General features: G+C 30.7%; 2 protein-coding genes across 5 annotated transcripts in view; one reads left to right on the forward strand and one right to left on the reverse strand.

Moving 5' to 3' along the window:
- The first annotated feature begins 1087 nt into the window (after window positions 1–1087).
- Window positions 1088–14547, forward strand: LOC129906769 (GPI ethanolamine phosphate transferase 3). The gene is made up of 6 exons (XM_055982679.1): window positions 1088–1662; window positions 9184–9827; window positions 9891–10074; window positions 11875–13486; window positions 13547–14016; window positions 14084–14547. The coding sequence occupies exons 1-6, from the start codon at window positions 1510–1512 to the stop codon at window positions 14276–14278; spliced, it is 3258 nt and encodes a 1085-aa protein (XP_055838654.1). The 5' UTR covers window positions 1088–1509; the 3' UTR covers window positions 14279–14547.
- A 2657-nt stretch (window positions 14548–17204) lies between these two features.
- The window catches only part of LOC129906778 (TRPL translocation defect protein 14), a 36638-nt gene continuing 33061 nt past the window's right edge, over window positions 17205–20781 (reverse strand). For all 4 annotated transcript variants that reach the window (XM_055982695.1, XM_055982694.1, XM_055982693.1 and 1 more), the window contains one exon: window positions 17205–18088. In XM_055982695.1, the coding sequence (XP_055838670.1) occupies window positions 18000–18088 (89 nt within the window). In that variant the 3' untranslated portion in view covers window positions 17205–17999. The remainder of the gene's footprint in view (window positions 18089–20781) is intronic.

The following is a 20781-nucleotide window of genomic DNA, read 5'->3' on the forward strand; positions in this document are numbered from 1 at the left end:
TTCATTCTTCTCAACTGGCCAGGCCGCAGACGCACGCCCAGGGATCTTCTTTTATTTATGTATTTTTTTTTTTCAACAAAAAAAACTATTTTCTGTTTTTCCAATAAATATAATGGTTGTTTAAAAGAATTGTTTGTTTGTTTTGAAGATTTTTTTATTTTCAGATGAAATTAAACAATGGATTTTACCAGTACGGATATAAACCGGTGAAATAGTACTCCATATAAGTACTTTTAGAGAACAAATTTCAATGGTTTTTCTGTAGTTAAAATAGTACTGGTAAATATACATCAGAAGCACTTTCAGATGTGCTTCGCTGATGTAATTTTAAAGTACATTTGTCTGTACTTTAAATGGAGGGGAAATTTATTTCATCTTGCATGCAAGAAAGAGATAGCTGCACGTATTCTTATATACAGAAAGTATATAACTGAGTTTTTTCCCGAGCTCCTATCTTTTTTTCAGTGGAAAAGAAATACTTCTTTTACCTACATATTTCACCGGTTTTTTCTGTAGTTCTACGTTTGCTGGGTATCATCAAGACGAATGCATTATATGATCATGGTATAAAAAGACAAGGTATGATCATTAGAGCCGCCATCTTACAAAATGGGGTAATAAGGTTTTGACGTTTGGCATTTGGCAAAGTCAAAAGCAACAACAATTTCCAAGAAAAATTTGCTTACAACAACAATTTCAATGGGCTGGGCTGTCAAAACCTTAAGTAGCCATAAGTTTTTACAGTTCTCGATACTGAGTTTTTTCTAATGATCATACCTTCTCTTCGCTAAATTTTAGCCGAGATAAAATTCCCATACAAGTTATCGATAATTTGTATGGGATCCATTTTATCTCGGCTAAAAATTTTCGATAATTTGTATGGGAGCTAAAATTTAGCGCGAGCAGCGTACCAGGCTTTATATGATAATCTTCTTCCAGAGAATAAAATCTGATTATTTTACAACTCCCATCACTATTATGAGTTATCTCAAACAATGAACACGCCTTTTAAGCTCTCATCTCTATGAAATTGTCAAAAATGACATTTGATGAGCGCGCTGTTTTTTTTTTTCTGCTGTCATAAAAATAAACGTTAAGTGAAAAACGAAAATAATTTTCGGTAAAATTTATTTTTTCCTAGCTTCGCTGGTCTAACTTTTTTCCGAATTTTCAATAAGAAAACACTTAAAATGTTGAAATAAAGTGCAATAATTTAAAAGTTTAATTAGTATAGTAAAGATATTTCAAGTATTTCCTTCAAGAAATACTCCAATACCTCTCGAAAATTCTTGCAAATCGGCTGCCGAAAAGTTCAAAGAGATCTCATCTATATTTTTCGTATACACAACACACGTTTTAGCTCATCATCTTTTTTTTTATTCTGCCGATAAAAATGCGAAAATCTATTTGATAGTATCTTTATTTTATTGTTTATGCTTTAAATAGTTATTGTATTTTTTACTGTCGAGTGTTTTACTGTGAGAAAAAACACATCTCGCCGATAAAATCATGAATTTCGCATGGAATTATCTATTTGTTTTGATTTGGATTGCTTATCTGATTGGATCGGGTGTCTTCCTGTTTTCCCGGGGATTCTTATTGTCAAGAGTCTCTAAAACAGATGTCAGTACGTGTAGACGGCTTTCAATTAATCCGGAAGAGGTAAATTATTATCACAAGATTTTGGTTGGTTGACGTAATCGAAAGTAATTTTTTTGGTAGACAACTTGTTAATTAATTGTTTTTTCTTTTTTTTTTTGACTGTGTCGGTCTGCGTCATGGTTTAGCCCTTAGTATTATTTGTCATAAGAAAAAAAAATTGTCTTGACCCATATTTTTTTTTGTAAAAAAACGAAAAAATCAAAAGTTTAATTAACTTTAACTTTGTCAAGGCAAAAAAAGGTTGATATTAAGTACATTATAATTCAGGGTATACCTTGTATGTTGATTAATTTATAGACTACCTATGCTAATTTTATGGTTGTAAATAAAATGAGCTCAGTTGACTAAACACAGCGACGTACAATAATTGTTTTATTTTAACTATTGCACATAATACAAAATATAGCCTTGCCTATTCTAGATTATCCGCAAAGGATTAATCATACCGAAACAAATTTCTTTTAAATAAGCATTATACAGGGTTTCCCAAAAGTAATGGATCAAACGAAATATGCTGATTGGTTAACTTAAGGGCTCTCAGAATTTGGTAACTTGTTCAACCCAAATCCTTACGGTTTTCGATTTAATGCAATTCTTGTGAAATTTCGAAAAATCCCTACTTTGCAACAGTATTTTGCTTCCTGCGCCCATTATTGATTTTTGTTTTTTTAAATTCTTTTACAAAAACATTGCCTAATAATAAGGGACAATAAATTAATCAAAATATTTTTGAAGTTATACTTCTTATGGGAGGGTGGGTATGAAAATTTACTTTTTGACAAGAATGTCAAAGGGATTATGACGCGATCACCCTGGGTAGCAGGGCTGTCGTTTCACCTTTAAAGCTGAAACACAATCACGCTTCAGGGCGTCGCTTCGTTGCGTTACGTTGAGAAATCCTCAAAGCGCGCTTCTGTCACTTTGACTTTGAACAGCTGATTGCAACATAAAATCTGCTGTCAAATAAAAAAAACACAGTCACTCACAAAATTATTGGGCCAAGTCTTTATCTTGATTTAATTGTGGAAAAATGAAAAAGGATATTAATGTGTTTAAAAAATTCATAGAAATTTGTTTATTCTTTAATCCTATAGTTATAAAAACAAAACCAATCAAAATATATTGTTTTTAACAATAAAACTCAGTCTAAAACATCATTAAATTTTTTTTTTTTAATACGTAAATTGTTTTTATTTAAAATATCTCGATGTCGTTTTTTTGTGCAAAATCTATATAGAGAAATTAAAAAACACACATAGTTTTGCAATAATTTATTTTTTTTTTATTCACATTTGGCGCAATAATAATGTGGGTGACTGTAACTATGTCTGTTAAATGTCAGAAAGCGAGCAAAAGTTCAGTCTGGTTGAACTTTTGCTCGCTTTCTTACGTTTCCTTACGTTTGTCAAAAAAAGCGTACGTAAGAAAAGCGTCATTGTGTGAGGATACACAGATTTCCTATAGTTGAACTTTTCGCAGTTGTCAAAATCGACGGCAAAGCGTGATTGTGTTTCAGCTTTTAGAGTACGCAGTACTTTAGTATTTAAAAATGCAGTACGCCACAGTACGGCAAACATAAAACACACAACACGTAGCAAGTTACATGTTTCATGTGGCAAGTTGCATGTGGCAAGTTGTATGTGGCAAGTTGCATGTGGCAAGTTGCATGTGGCAAGTTGTATGTGGCAAGTTGCGTGTGGCAAGTTGCCAGGGTTGCAAAAAGCTAACATTTCAGCTCAGCTCACAGCTCAGCTCAAATTTGAGCTAGGTACCATAGCTTAGCTCATTTGAGCTGAGCTGAAAGTGAGCTGAGCTGAAAGTGAGCGCCCCAACTTCCAACGCCTATATCTCGGAATTTTGAAAAAAATGAAAAAATTTTTTTTGATGCCAAAAGGTAGCGGGGACTCTAACCTACATTTGGGTACAACTTCCATCCCTGTAGGTACACGCGTTCTCAAACCAGGAGAACTTAAAGGTAAAAAAAAAGTTAAGCCCGATTCTGAAAAAATAGGCATGATGTGGCGGTTTAACATGCAAAGCGATTTTTTAAAAATCTGACAATGTGCAAAGCGTAGGCCCATGACACAAGCTATCATTTGGCATCACTCCCAAAAATTGCTCTCAAGCGGCTTAGCTTCCAGGAGCGTTCAAAGATTCGGGGATTTTTCGAAAAAAAAATTTACCCCAACTTTCAAACACGATTTTCTCGGAATTTTGAAAAAAATTGAAAAACCGGATTATACCACTTTCGGGTAGCTGAGAATATAAGCTTTCATATGGCACCACTCCCCTGTCTCTAGATCAAAGCCTTCCAACGCCTATATCTCGGAATTTTGAAAAAAATGAAAAAATTTTTTTTGATGCCAAAAGGTAGCGAGGACTCTAACCTACATTTGGGTACAACTTCCATCCCTGTAGGTACACGCGTTCTCAAACCAGGAGAACTTAAAGGTAAAAAAAAAGTTAAGCCCGATTCTGAAAAAAAAGGCATGATGTGGCGGTTTAACATGGAAGGCGATTTTTTAAAAATCTGATAATGTGCAAAGCGTAGGCCCATGACACAAGCTATCATTTGGCACCACTCCCAAAAATTGCTCTCAAGCGGTTTAGCTTCCAGGAGCGTTCAAAGATTCGGGGATTTTTCGAAAAAAAAATTTACCCCAACTTTCAAACGCGATTTTCTCGGAATTTTGAAAAAAGTCGTAAAACCGGATTGTACCTGATTTTTTTTATGATTAAAAAAGAAATATTTTACTAAAAAAATAGAAATATATTTACTATTAACCCTAGAAAGATAATCTACGTCTGTAAGACGTATGGCGTGTAAAGAACTGTTTTATCTAATTCAATTCAAATTTCTGGGTTTTTGTTAAATTGATTTCATTTATTATATCACTTCTTTAAAATAATCTAAGTAATGAGTTAAATAAATATGACAAAAAGTGTTAACATAAGACCAAAAATCTTTTTTAGAATCATACGTCTCTGAGACGTATATTATGATTATCTTTCTAGGGTTAAAAAAACCAAGAGAAAGATCACGAAAAATTATCTGTTTTATTTATAAAAATATCCATGTGTTAAAATAATTCCATTAATAACTAGAACTAAACATCTTGAGCTATGGTGTTTTATAAAAGTTTAAAATATCTTCATATTTCATTATACTTTCCAAATAAAAATCAATGTATCCTCTCACCCATCACAGCTCAGCTCAGCTCACTTTACTTTAGCTCACCCAACAGCTCAGCTCAACCATCAGCTCAGCTCAAATGAGCTGAGCTATGGTACATAGCTCAAAAGTCAGCTAGCTCAAAATTTGGGCTGAGCTGTGAGCTCAGCTCACTTTTGAGCTTTGTAGCAACTCTGCAAGTTCCATATTGCTACTACTAGTGCTGAAGCACACACAATTCTCATAAAATAACCATATCGCACATTTTATGCTCAATTCATTTAGTTTCGTTAAGCGTATACCGTACGTTCTGAACCGCACAACATGTGTAAATTTCACAGAATAAATTGAAAACTACATGGACGCAAGGAGGATGAAAGAATTAATTTATTGTTCACTTGATAGAATGTAAAAAAACGATGTGTGGATTAATTAATTTAATAATAGAAATTAAAAATATCAAATGAAATTCATTTACATATACTGAATGAGAAGTATAACTTCAGTCGCGTGTACATGTGTACACACACTCTTTTTTTTATTCCATACGCCATTTCAATGAAAATTAACTAACAGTTTCAAGTTTTATAATAAATCAATTTCTAACTTTTATTTGAGAGCAACACTGCCAAAAAAATTGTATGGGAGTGGTTTGTTATTTTAAAAAGTTGCCCTGGTTAACTGCAGTTTTCAAAAAAGTATAAAAGTTTCCAAAGTTGCAGTTAGATCGCAAAATATTACAATTTGAATTCAACAAAACAGGGGTTTTCAGAGCAAAAATACAAACAAAAATAGAGGCTTTTGTTCAAAGAAAAAAAAAAAAAACAAATAACAGTTCGAGAAAATGTGTATATTTTAGGTTGTTTTTTGTTCTGAAAAACCTTGTTTTGTTGTATTCAAATTGTAATATTTTGCGATCTAACTGCAACTTTGGAAACTTTTATACTTTTTTGAAAACTGCAATAAAAGGGCAACTTTTTAAAATAATAAACCACTCCCACACCGTACAAATTTTTTTTGGCGGTGTTGCTCTCAAATAAAAGTTAGAAATTGATTTATTATAAAACTTGAAACTGTTAGTTAATTTGCATCAAAATGGCGTATGGAATAAAAAATATTTTGATTAATTTATTGTCCCTTATTATTTGGCAATGTTTTTGTAAAAGAATTAAAAAAAAAACAAAAATCAATAATGGGCGCAGGAAGCAAAATACTGTTGCAAAGTAGGGATTTTTCGAAATTTCACAAGAATTGCATTAAATCGAAAACCGTAAGGATTTGGGATGAACAAGTTACCAAATTCTGAGAGCCCTTAAGTTTCACAATCAGCATATTTCGTTTGATCCATTACTTTTAGGACATCCTGATATGTATAATAGGGTGGAGTGAAAAAACCTTTTTTTCGATTTTTGCGTGTCCTGTATTATCAATCGTTAGTCCATGATCTAAAATGTACACAACCAAAATTTTAGTCAGTTATGTCAACATCTTGAGGTGGCGCACTAGACTTGAATGAAAAAAAATGTAAATCTTCAGAAGGCAATATGTTGTACTTTAAGAAGGTTTTTTGCCAAACCCAGTATGTAAAAAGAATAATGTTAAGCTTGTTAATGAAGCTGCAATTTTATTTGTAAGCCCAAGGCAAGAGATGGTTACATACAACTAAGATCAAATTCGGGCAAAATTTTCAATTTTTTTGAAACCGAATCTGAATTATTTAGCCAAAAATTGTACCCAAAAACTGCAAATAGAAACATTTATAATTTTAGCTAATTTGATTTATTGCTTCTATGTCTATTTATGTACATATTTAATTAAAAAATAAAATTTAAAAAAAAATAAAATGCACGACTGGGTCGCACGTACTTGCTCTTGTAGTTCACAGTATCTTTATCTTAAATGTCTATTAGAAAAAAAATCAAAAAAAAAAAAATTGAAAGTTTAAAAATTAAATTAAAATTTTTTTCTTTCAAAAATGTTTTTAAAAATTTTTTTTTTACATTTTATACTTCAAAATGATGTCTGTAAATATTTAATAAAATTGACTTATGCTTTGATGAAATATATGAACTTAAAAAACATGTCAATTTTTGAAAAACGGCAGCGCCATATTTCCGTTCTCCGCATTTTTTGAGAAAAACTAAAAACGCAGTTTTGTTAGAATCAATAAGTCTATTACGTATACCAAATTTAATCAAAATCGTTAGAGCCGTTTTCGAGAAAGATGCAATATCTCGAAAACGTTACATGGGAGATATGTGTTAAAAAGGAGATATTAAAAAATAAAAAAAATGATCCTAGGGAATAACCTAAAAAGCATCTGTACCAAGTTTCAAGCAAATCCATCCATCCATCCGTTTAGGCCCTAGCTTGATGTACAGATGGACGCACAGACGCACGGACGCACAGACCGACGGACGGCATGACGAAAACCACTTTTTTGATCTTCTCCATCATCGTAATGTTGGTTTTGATTAAAACCTCAAATTTTTTTTCTACACGAAACCAATACTTGCCCTATAAAATTAAAATCAGTGTTGTTTTTACGTTTTTGAAATAAGCCTCTTTTTCAAGTCAAGTCGAATACGCCACCTCTAGATGTTGTCATAATTGGCTAAAATTTTGGCTGTATACTTTTTAGGTCAAGGATCAACGATATATAATACAGGACACACGGAAATCGAAAAACATGTTTTTTCACTCCACTCTAATGTATAATACGTTTATAATCCAGCCTATTCTTTTTTAATACGGCGATGAAATGGGTTCACTCCAAAATAATCTTTTTTACCACACATAAATCAGTGTGGAAAAGTATTGACACAAGTTTTGGAATCAAGATCTGAATTATTGTTTTTTTTTTTACAAGATTGAAAATCTGAAAGTTCGAACCATTTTTGTGACCCTCCGTGGCTTTTAAAATTATGATTTGTCGCTGATCTGTTTGACAATTTAAACTTCCTTAGTAAGAGGCTCCAAGGAAGAAAAGAAAACATTATAACTGCAAAAGACAAAATTAGAGGATTTCTTGGAAAATTGCGGTTATGGTTCGTGTCAAGCAAACAAATTTGATTCTTCTCCCTGCGTTAAAAAGATTCTTGAAAAAAATTCATGGGAAGAATCAATATTGGTTAGCTCCCATATTTCGCTCATGGTACAGAGTTTATTTAATTCGGAGATGAAACTATTGAGTTATTATGAGAAATGGATTCTGAAAGTGAAAATGGAACTAAGATGGGATTTCAAATCCTTTTTTGAATAATTCGGTTGAGACTGTTCATCTACCGTCTGTAAAAATGAAAGAAAACCTTATAGACTTAACTGCAGGTGGCATGCATGAAATCAGCTGAGCAAGTTAGCTTTGAGCTAAATTTTAGTGAATTTGATACATGAAAAATCATTTCAAAAAGCAATGAGATATATGTACATATGTTAAAGGGCAACAACTTCTAAAATTTTCTTAGCTATAAAATTCAAACACCCGTATGCCAAGTCCAAAAATTTGGGATAAATGACGGCTTTTTACTATTGTCGACATTTTTCATCAATAAATTCGAGAATTTATTTTCACTAGGATCTTTTTTTGATCTCATAGCAATACCAAGATAGCAGGTACTTGAATTTTAGATTCCATTATCCAAAAAAAATTCTTTTTCTATCCGAGATCAAACCTTCCAAATCCTGTTTTTAGCTTTTCATATTAAACTCATACATTTTCATCTGTATTGCGAATGGAAAATATCAATTAATAGTTGGTAAATACTGAAATTTAGTGTTTTGAAACCTTTTTTTGGGAAAACTGGTCCCCTTTTTAATAGAATTTTTGAATATGGTTGATATCATTATCTGTTTTCAGGACTCGTTAATCTTAATAAAATTATCAAAATTTAATTTTTATCAATTATTAATTGATAGGTGTAAATCGCTGCAATTCTTTTATGTAGATGCCTAACCTCAGTCAATAGTTTTCGCAATATAAGACTTTCACGGCTGTTCTGATTTCCGTTCGAATTCTATTTTCTCCCGTTTTCGAATTTAAGCTGCTCCGAATTTCGTATTCGAACTAATTTTGCAGATTCATACGTGTTTCGAAACAAGAAAGGATGTACAATCCGACAATTGTTTGCCGTTTTTAATCAGGGTAGAAATTTGCTACCGGAAAACAATATTCTCCAACAAAAAAGTCGAATAAAAATAAGATCAACCGTTTTCAATCCGTACGGATTCAATTTTCGTCACCGTTTTCAAATTCGAACGAATATTAGAACAGCCGTGTTTGTGTGAGAAAAAAGTGTCTGTCTACGAAAACCCACGACACTTATCACATTTTCCTTTTTCATTATTTTCAGGAATATTATTTAAGTGAAGAAATCGTTGAGGAAATCTTTAAAGATGTAAACGCATCATCGAATCTATGTCTTCCAGCTAAATCAAAAGTTATTATTCTACTCATCGATGCCTTAAAGTATGAGTTTGGTATATTCAAGCCAAACTTATCCGACCCATTACCATATGAGAATAAGTTAACAATTATGAATGATCTCTTAACAACCGATCCGGAACGTAGTCGTATATTACGTTTTCATGCCGATCCACCAACAACAACTCTACAACGTCTTAAAGGTTTAACAACTGGTAGTTTGCCAACTTTTATCGATATAGGATCAAATTTTGCATCGCCAGAAATTAATGAAGATAATATAATCGATCAAATGATTCATAATAATTTACCAGTTGTGTTTATGGGCGATAGTACATGGACAGATTTATATCCAAAACGATTTTTGAGGTCTTACTCATATCCAAGTTTTGATATATTCGATTTGGATACTGTCGATACAAAAATTAAGAAACATTTACCAAATGAATTGAGGAAAGACGATTGGGAGGTGTTGATTGCTCATTTCTTGGGAGTGGATCATTGTGGACATAAACATGGACCATTGCATGAAGAAATGTCAAGAAAATTGACTGAAATGGATGATGTCATAAAGTATGTGTTTTTGATTTGGTTTAGAGAAATGATTTCCTTATAATTTGTTGGTATGTTTTTCAGATCTGTAATTGAACAAATGGATAATGACACAACACTCTTGATTATGGGCGATCATGGAATGACTATTTCTGGTGATCATGGTGGTGACTCGGATGACGAAACAAATGCACTGCTATTTGCTTACACAAAACACAAAAAATTCATTCCCAATGAATATGGATCAGATAACAATTCTCTTCAACAGGTAAGAAGTGTGACCGTTGCAGACAGGTAAAATTTCCCAAAAACATGGCCAAAAAAATTGCGATTTGTTGTGTTTTTTTTTGTATGCAAAGTTTTTCACAAAAAAAAAATGGAATTAATTTGTATATACTAATATACAAAATAAATTATATGTATTAAATAATGAAAATTTAAGTTGATATGAGTCACAAAGTAATGAAAATAGTCTTAATTATTGACAATTTCAACAAAAGTTTTATATCAAAACATGTTTTTTTACTGCTTAATTCTGGGATACCTCGACCAACTGGCAATTAAACCGACATTTTATTCAAGATTTTGTCACCTAGATGTCAAATCTCTCTAAAATTGATTTGAAAAATTCAGCTTCCTGTATTTCGCTCCTTAAATTTCCTGTTTAAAATTGAAGGCAAAAACTATAGAAAAGGATTTTCGGCAAAATATTGCTTTTTACCAATATTTTTTCAAATCTAACAATTTTATAAAAATAGACCTTTTCTTCATGAAAACTCAAGGGGATATGTTTCCGAGAAAAAGGCTTCCAAGCGCTTTGTTCGCTGTTTTATAATTAAAACGCATAAGAAACTATACTGGTACTTAAATAAAGTGCACCGCATGTTCTCTGAATGTGAACCCCATGCGAAGTATTGGAAAGTACCTTGGTATTCGTGAAGAAAACATTATAAGTCAATGAAAATTGAGCGAACAATTTTAGTAAAACTTGATCCTTAAAATTTAAAAAATACGAATTTTGAAATGAGTTATAAATATGAGTATGTAAACACCAAAAGAAAACATTGATATTGGCTGAGATATTAAAAACATTTGATATCAGTAGCGAGGTAAAACATTATTTAAATTACTGCTAGCGCTAAATATGTTATTTTTTAGCCAATTTATCCGAGTTTTACTCGATTTTTATATTATATTCAAAATCAAATTTAATTGTGACTCCTTTTTTTGCGACCTTTTCAAATTTCCCAGCGGCAACACTGAGCAACACATAGACACATGAAAATACGAACGACGACAGCACTGTTTCCCAAGAACGTTTTCAAGAACGTAAAATATAGAAAATGTTTTTCATAACCTTTTGGTTTCTTCTCATCCATTAATTAGCAGGATTTTATAAAACTTTTTAAGAATTTATTTTGTTCACCGATCAAATTGCAAACTCCACATACTTACGATACGAATGCTTCTTTGGATAGGCCAAAATTTTGAACAAATCTGTGAGAATATGTGTTCGAAGAGACAAAGGATTTGATTTTACTCTAAGTTGCCTTTTTTTTCGTATCGTAAGTAATTTTTGAAAATTTTCACTTTCCAAAATTACCGCGTTTGCTATAATTTTTGAATTTTGAATAAAATTTTGGAAAATGCGTATAGTGTTTCGTTATACATATTAAAATCATTAACTTAACATTGTTAAAATTGTTAAAAAAAAATAAAAAAAAATCCCCTGAGGAAGCTGGAAAGAAACCGGCGAAACGTAGGGTAACAAAAAGATTAATTAGTGTTTCATTAATTGCATCCAAAAATAAAGATCATCAAAGCCCAAATAAAACCTAAAAATTTATATTGTGGTTATTTGTAGAATTTTATCAATATTTTTTTTGTGTCGGATTTTGGTTCCATATTTAGTTGAAAATCGTTGTTTCCTTTAAAACTGTTTTTAATGTTTTCATGCAATAATAAATTAAAACTAAACAAAAAATACTTGTTTCCATGTTTTTTTCGAAAAATTTACCTGTGTGCACCCTCGAAACTTTCAGTTAAATAAATTTTTTTTATTTTACAGATTGACCTCGTACCGACGTTAGCCACAATTCTCGGCATACCAATACCCTATTCGAATTTGGGTTTAATCAATTTTAATATAGTGCCTGATGTTGCTGTGCCTTTTATGTCGAGATATCAAGTTCTGTTGCTCCATGCGTGGCAGAATGCTCAACAAATCTACAAATACTTCTACAATTATGCATTGGAAAATAAACGGACATTTAGTTTTGATGATATGGATTCCATGGAGTCTCGATTTCTCCTACTTACCCATAGAGTCAAAACCATTTACACTGAAGTGGCATTTAAAAGTTTCATTCAAGATCTAAATGCCCATTTGAGAGATGTCCTAAATGTTTGTCGTGAAATTTGGGTTAAATTCGATGCTACCCAAATGTCTCAAGGACTCTTGATTACCTTCTTGCCGATATTCTTCTCATTCTTGTTGATAAACAACTCACGGGCCATAGATTTTCCAAAAATCTTCACAATCCGAGTTGTTTTGTATGCGTATTTGTTAAATATGGCCTGTGGAGTATTTGGCTATCGTTATTTCAAAAAGTTCTCCTTCAAAACTGAAGAGCATGGAATAATATTCTTCACTAGCATTGTGAGTACTTTGATGTTGGTATTTTTGACGCTGAAAAATTGGGGTGCAATTGCAACCAATTGGAGTTTAATGAAGCGTTTTGGAAACATGACCACACGCATCATCTGTTTCATCCTTATTTCAGTATTCTTCTCGAATAGTTTCATCATTCAGGAACCAAAAATTATTTCGTATCTACTCACTGCCGTGATTTTGCTGTTGATCTATGAGATTCTTCAGCAAAGTCTGAAAGTAGATTTTAAGACAAAATTCCGAGTTGGAGTGTTTTTAAAGTCGATATCATTTCGATTGGTATTGGCTGGTATTCTAGCAATCATTCTCCTTCGTTCAGCTTACTCGCTATTTCGATGTCGCGAGGAGCAAGGAGATTGTGGAGATTTTTCGAATAATTCCAGTGGTTTCACATTCAAACGACCAGCGAATCCGAAAACCTATCTGATTGCAGTGGTGGTTGTTGTTTTGTACACAACTCTGACTCGGTTATACCTGCGCTCCTGTGGCAACTTGACAGGATCATCGGTAAATGTGCTTCTGGCACGTTATGGTCCAACAATTGCATCGATATGCGCCGGTGGACATATTCTACTGACCAATAGTGCTATTAAGAACATCAAACGAAATCATATTGATTCGATGGCTTTGGTGATCTATGCATTGTTGCTTTTACAAATCATTGTTGTGTCAGTGTCGCCTTTGATGACGTACGTTTTGCCACCGAGGACTAATATGATCTCAGTGAAAACAGCCGAGGGAGTTGTTCCGGAGATATTTAAAAAGATGAAGCAACAATATGATGGTGGAGCTGTCGACGACACGGAAAAGAATTATGAAATTCCGGTGGTTTATGGTCTGGCGACTGTTTATTCATCAATTTTGATATCATTTGGAGTTTTTCTAGCTATGGTTCTGATTATTCTACTCGAACCTAAATCATCAATTGGACTTGTTATATGCATCGCTGTAGCAGCGGTGATATTGGTAGTACATTCGATTCTGAGATATCGCACTGCCACTAGTTTTGGTAAGTTTTTTTTTCCAATCGTTTTTAATTTTTTGTTTGAATTTTATCATTTTCTCTTAGAAACTTGCATTCAACCAACATATACTGCAATTGTCGGATGGTTTTTGTTGGCGAATTTCTGTTTCTTTGCTACCTCACATCAAACGACCTTGTCTCAGATCGATTGGAGAGCTGCATTTGTCGGTAGAACCTCATTCATACGCAATTCGAATTTTATTTCTGGAGTTTTGGTCATTTTAAATACATTTTGTGGGCAAATATTCTTTATGTGCATGTATGGATTATTGAGTTCAGAGACATTTTCCATATTTGCCCTCTTCCCAACTCTGATTCGTTCGAATTGTAAAGAAAAAACCAAAGAAACTGATCCTCGAATTAGTAATTCTATGAAGACAAATAATGAAATCTCGCAACAGAGTGTTGGCTTTGATATGACACGTGGGGAATTGATACTTTTTGAGAATGAGAGTGTCTATCTGGGAACTCTTTTTAAACTTGCTACACAATTTTTTATGCTTCAAGGAGTTAAGGTTGGTTTTTTTAAAAATTCATCAATCATGAATATTACATTTAGTTATTTTTTTCTATTTATTTCAGATATTTTGTGCAATGATGGCATGTACGATACATTGTCGTCATTTAATGGTATGGAAGATATTTGCTCCTCGATTTATTTATGAAGGACTTGCAACGTATGTTTCCTTCCCAGCTATTATTATTGGTTACTTAATAATCGTTCGAGTACATTGGTCGGTTGATAGATTAATAAATAGGATAAATAAAATAAAATGAAAGACATCTAAAGAATATTGGAAAGAAAAACAAAAAAAATATAGAACAAATCTGGTCAAATTGTATTGAAAAAATTTTATTATTTATATGTATTTTTATTATTTTTACTTTGTATTTTTCTATTTTATAAAAAAAAAAAGCTCCAAAACCGTGTAAAATGGTTTCGTCCAAAGACTCAACTTAAAGCAATATCAATAGAGTATCGTTTTTGTTTTTTCGTTTAAATAAAAAATAACAAACATTGTTAAAATCTAAAAAAAAAATAAAAATGAACCAAGTCATAAAGAAAGGTTGTTTACATTAAAAGAAAATTAAAATAAAAAAATGTTTTTTGTTTTAAGTTTGTTTTTACATAAATTATTATCACACACACGCAATAAATTTAAAATACACGTTTGTTTTTAATTTATAAGAAATTAATAAAATTTGTGTTTTATTTTCTTCGATATTTGTATTATATAGTTAAATGCCTAAAAAGGCGGTGCACAGTGGTTTCATTTGTGGGGAAAGATTTCATTTTAAGTAATTGACAGGATTTTTTTTTTATTGATGAAGAACACTGGCTGAGAAACTCTTTTATTCGGTTTTCAATTTCATTTTGGAAAAAGTGAAGAAATAACGAAAATATTGGAAGAACTATACATGGTGGAATATAATATAATAGGAAATACAGTAAAACCCGGATAAGTACCTCACCTTAAATGCCCCATTTTGATAGGCACTAAAGAGGGTAAGGTACTTACAAGAACCCGCTTAAGTGCTCATAGGCAGTTATCTCTATATTTATTTAATAATAAAAAAAACATGTTTGATTACTAAAAACATAATCTTCACAAAACAAAATTACTTTGAATGTTTAAAATAGCTAACTAACTAATTTCTACCTATGGTAGAATTTTAGAATTTTAAAGCGGTTTAGGAAACGAAGTTTTTCTTACAGTTCAAATTTGTTTCAAATGTGTACTTAAAAGAATTTTTTGCAAGTAAATTCAATTATAAAATTTGAAAAACCAGGCAATTAAGCGGGGAAGGTAGTTAAGCGAAAGGTACTTAAAAGATCAATTTTATGTGAAAAAATGCTTAAAATTTTGGTTCTAAGAAAACAAAGGTACTTATGTAAGAAAAGAGAGGTACTTAAGGCACTTAAGCGAGAGGCACTTATCCGGGTTTTACTGTATATTCATAATGGTTGTTTTTGTTAATAACAAAAGAATTTTAAAGAAACACTTTTCGCATTTTTCTCTTTTCAAACAAAATTTCAAAATGTCAAACTTCAAATCGTGTGCAAATCGGTGTAAATCTGACTAAAAATGTGGAGTAAATCCGGGGTACTCCGTAGTACTAAAATTACTCCGGAGTAATTTCTTTTTTTTACACTTTTGTGGCGTCAAAGAACACAAAACCTTCAAAAGTGCAAAAATAAGTACTAAAAGGGTACCCTCATTGAAGTGAAAGAAAACGACATTAATCTGTCAAATCGACCTAATGTGCGATTATTTTAATCAATTTACTGTTAAGTTTTACTGATTCTTTTTTAATTGGAAACATATGAGTTCACTTTGTCGAGTTGATCTTACATGGGGATTTTCCCACACAACTTTCTTCTAAGGCTCGGAGCTCAAAGATTCCATCTTTTCCGATAAGAGTAAAATTGCCTATACCAAAAGTTAATTAAATAACATTGAAATCGTGTTTTAACATAAGACTCATCATTATTCTACCTAATACGGTTTTATTCAGATGAACAACACACTTACACTGACTTAAATATTCGGAAGCAGATATCTTTGCATGCAAGCCTTTAATGAAATTCTGGTTTAAAGATATGAGTTCATAGTTAGCAGCGCTATCCATTTAAGTCTAAAAATTACAAATCTACTTTTTTAAGATTTTCGACAAAATTGCTGAAAAAAAATGAATTTTAAAAAAATTCCTACAAGTGCATGGAATGAGACATCATAAGGAAGGTCTTTTTAAGCTCTATTAATAAATGAAAACCAAACATTTTTTTGAGGTCTGGTTGCTGCGTTATTTACAATCGAATTATTTGGAATTGTGCATTTTATTTTTCGTCGTAGAAATGCGCAGAAAGAAGCAAAAGTTAATTGCAGTTTTTGTTACTGTCATATAAAATTACGTATATGTATCTGTTTTCAGCTTTTCCACTTGAACGGTCACTGTGGTGTATGTGTAATATTTTTTTTTTAACACAAACATTTTTGCTGGTAGAAAATTGTTACTTGTTACGCGCGAAATCGAAATTTTATTTCTAGAACAGCAAAATTTGTAGAAGCAGTTTTAAAGAAGGGTTAATTCTGATACAAGTCTCAGTTTGCGTCATGTTTGTCTTTTGGGACTTCCGCAATTTAGAAAACATGTAACTTTTATATTATACTTATAAATTTAGATCGCAGAAATATAATTTCCATTGGTTTTGCTTTGGTGTAACTCCAAGTGCTGATTTCCATATAAGGTTTGTATTCAAATCCTTTTGGCAACCAAAAACCTGTTTGCTTACCTTTACATAAATCCATCGAATTCTTTTAAACCAATATTTTTTGTTGAATAAAAATTCAAATTTTGAGTTTGGTGTGAGTGTACACTCACATATACATATCTATTTTTCTGTTTTTATTTGATTTGTTTTATTTTTAACAATAAAGTTCATGATTTATCACCTAACATTTTTTTTTGCTTAAAGTTCTCATGTTTTGTTAGATATTTAATAATATTTTTTTTAAATTAATATTCTTATTTTCTTTTTCTATTTTTTTAGTTTCATCTCTCTCTTTGGTAGCAAATCGCAAAAAAAAAAAATAATAAAAACAAAAAAAAAAGTTTAAATAAAAAATAAAATTATTATTTTGCATCTCTGTTTTTTTTTTTTTTTTGCTATTTTCTTTTCTTCTGCACACATGATGTTTAATTTTTTTTTCTTTTTATTAGTTTATTCTTAAAAACAATAATAATATTTTTTGACTAAAAATGTCTAATTTTTTTATTTTTCTTTTATTGTTTATTTTATTAGTTATTATTGTATACAGTAAGTAGGTAATATAAATAATACAAGAGAATAATAAGTTATCTTTCTCATTATAATTTATTATAATAAATTTTATTTTTAATTAAAAATGATTGCAATATACAATATTTATATCATTTATTAAGTACTCAAATCATCATAAGTGTGTATATAGTCGTGTGTAGTATATTTATGAAGGACAAAATACATAATTTTAAGTTCAATTTTGAGAGAGCAATCACATTAAGAAGAATTTTCTTATATTTCAAAATATAAGTACTTCAGTTAAAATAGTTAGAAGAAAAGAAACAATAATAAAACAAAACTAGCAAAAAAAGCTCTAGAATCATGTATTTCTTTTTTCCAAAAAAAAGGCATTTATTTGGTCTAAATAATAATTATAATTTAGATAAAAATATAAATCAGCCAAGAAAATCAGTTTAAAATATAACATAACCTCAGAAGTGTTATACTAAATTGTTTAATTTTTTTATTTTATTTTTTTTTTGTATCAAGGTATAATAAATATATGCTAACAATAAATTTTTAAGATGTTGTTTTATTATTATTAGATATTATATTTGATGGTTTTTTTTTTAAATTTTTGCATTTCACTAAAGAAGTTTGCTACGTATAATAATTTTAATAATAATAATAATCATAGTAAAATATACATATTATAATATTATTAATTTAAAATTAACCCTTTGCATGACCGTTAACTATCAATTGTGTATTCGATACTCCATTTGTTTTTTTAGTTTTTCTAGAAGCTTCCGTGCCTTGGTCTATAAATAAAATAAACGCAATAAAATATAAATTTTTTTGTTTGTAGGAATTATTTTTTTATTTTATCTTTTTAATTTTTTTGTTTGCGCTTTAAAAGAAAAAAATAAAAAATTCATTCCTACTTTCAAAACAAATGTTTATGCCAATGAAATAAAAGAAATTTTACAAAAGATTAAAATTGAATAAAAAAAACAAAGCTAGAATCGTTAATCTTATTCCCTTGCATTTTTTTAAATAAAATGTAATAGTTACCACAAACTGCCTTCTGATGTTTGTAATGGAAAATAAACTTTTCCAGAAATCTCTTGTTTCTACATAGAATAACTTTTAATAAATCAAACTGATGTTTTAATTAATTTAATCTAATTTTAAAAAATCTAAAGCAGCCCCATCGAGATTTTCGTTCGGAAAAATTTACAAAAAAGAAAGAACTCAAATTGCGTTCCACGCATCGGTTCAACTCAATTTCGAGCAAGGCAGATTTTGCCTAACCTTCCAGTCAACATTTCAATAAAATTGCCTAAATTAGAAGGATTTTTGAACCAGTTCAATAAGTTCAACCATTTCTCTATTGTAAACAAAAAGCATTTTAACTTTTATCACATTTAATTTTTATACAAAAACTTTCAAGCAACATTTAAATAATTAACAAACAAAATTGAACTCTTAAAAAACAACAAGGAGAAGCATCTATAATTGGCAAAAATTAAAAAAATATAAACAAACAAGTGAAGTATGAAATACTGATTGATTGATGATAGTTGTATGGATGATGATCGAAACAGAGCACAAATTTCATTTTGAAGATTTTGAAATCTTGATATTATTTAGTTTGAACATTCCTAAAACAAAATGAAGAATTCTATTTTTTGTATTGAACTCAATCCTAATTTATTTTTTAAGAAACAAATAAAAGACAAAATTGTTAATATTAAAGTAATTATAATAGGAATAGGTTAATTCTAGGAACAAATTATTTAAATTAAGGTTGTAAACTATTCGATTCTCAAAGACAAATCAAAACAATTTACAAAAGACTCTCAAACTCCATTACTTCAAGCTAAATACACTATTCGTCAAAATGAATCAGAGGTCTGCATAACATTCTTCTCTAGCAATGGATCACTCTTACACAATCTAGGTTCCGATCGATCGGCTTTGATATTTGTATAAGAATTCTACGACCTCACAAACTGCTTAGGAAGACACAACATTATTTCTAATATTTAGAAGCCTCAGCGATCTTTTTATTGGTGGGTTGATTGAAAAGTTACTTGAATCTGCCCTTTTGCGTGTCTTAGAATAACTAAAAAAAAATAACCCAAAACATCTCTTGTTGGGGTATTTGATAGTTACGATGTTTAGAAATAAGTTACAGTATCACCAAACACCGTGATATATGCAGATAACCATACCTTTATTAATTGTGCCACCGAAGTGAGAAAATGGATAATCCAACAGAACAAAGATAAGCAATTCATACTTGTCGATTTGGGGAATTGAAGAAAAACAACATACTATTTACTAAAACCAAGAAGAAGCCCACTTAACGCCTTGGAAAATATATCAGGATGAAAAGGGGTGATATACTATACATAACTGCCTCTGTGAATGTCAATTTAATCAAAATTCCAGATGGTAAAAGAAAACAATTCTCAAATAATTTTTCTACTAACTTCCTTTAACAAAATTAATCCGTTTAGAAAAACATGATAAGCAGATTAGCCCAACTCGTCTTGAGCAAGACAGAAGAATTCGCTTTAAATCAAAATTCGACTGACCAAAAAACTTAAAATGCTCAAACAATCAATATTCAATCAAACAATATTTGTCATCGCAGTCCTCTAACGAAAGTCAGTTAGGGCGAAACAGAAGGCTTCACAAAAAAATTACCAGATTTCTTCCTATGCGTTTAATTCAAAAGGCAAATTCTACTAAAATAACCGGGTTCAACGCAGACCACCTGAACGTAAGTTCTGAATTTTAAAATGCTTTGATTGGTCAGATATCATATTATTGATAGTTAGAAAGAACATAAGACAACTACAAAAATACATTTGACAGTTTTTAGGAATCTGTTCTTACCAGTTGAAACTCAACAGTAAGTTAGGCATTTACATCACATCTACTCCCAAGATAAATCTAACACACTAGAGACACTGCAGCACTGAAAACTGAGACAATAAGCTGATGCAACACAGAAAGACAAAGCAGAAAAAGAACAAACAGAAAGAACATAAGAAAACAGCACTCCTCCCATCTTTCAACTAACAGCAGCGCCCAATGATGCTTAATTTTGGTGACCAATCAGACACCGATGTTTTATCAGAGACAAGGCCATTTTAGAAAATTATTCGAAACTATAAATTCCTTATCGAACAGTCAAAACATATTCTCTTCTTAAATGGACTAGAAAAGAAATCATCAATGCAAATTCTTGAATTGAAAAACTTTTCAAAAAAGATATGTACATATGTAAGAAAAAATTGATTTCGCATCATAAAAGAAATACAAGCCTAAGCTTCAACATTCTTCTTATTAAACATATAAAAACATATTTAAAATGCTGTTTTTAAAATGCGCTCTTAAATTAAGCAACTCTTGCAGATATTATATAAATGCCTTTATTATTATGACTGTCTGAATGATAACAAGCTATATAGCTACTACTTTGTCTAAATCGCAAGCTAAA

The sequence above is a fragment of the Episyrphus balteatus genome, chromosome 1 (genome assembly GCF_945859705.1).
Source record: "Episyrphus balteatus chromosome 1, idEpiBalt1.1, whole genome shotgun sequence".
Lineage (NCBI taxonomy): Eukaryota > Metazoa > Arthropoda > Insecta > Diptera > Syrphidae > Episyrphus > Episyrphus balteatus.

Excerpts from the sequence above, each read along its gene's own strand:
- LOC129906769 (XM_055982679.1), top strand. The coding sequence starts at position 1,510 with ATGAATTTCGCATGGAATTATCTATTTGTTTTGATTTGGATTGCTTAT. Across the intron at positions 1,663-9,183 it reads TTTCAATTAATCCGGAAGAG|GAATATTATTTAAGTGAAGA; the intron begins GTAAATTATTAT and ends CATTATTTTCAG. Across the intron at positions 14,017-14,083 it reads TTATGCTTCAAGGAGTTAAG|ATATTTTGTGCAATGATGGC; the intron begins GTTGGTTTTTTT and ends TATTTATTTCAG.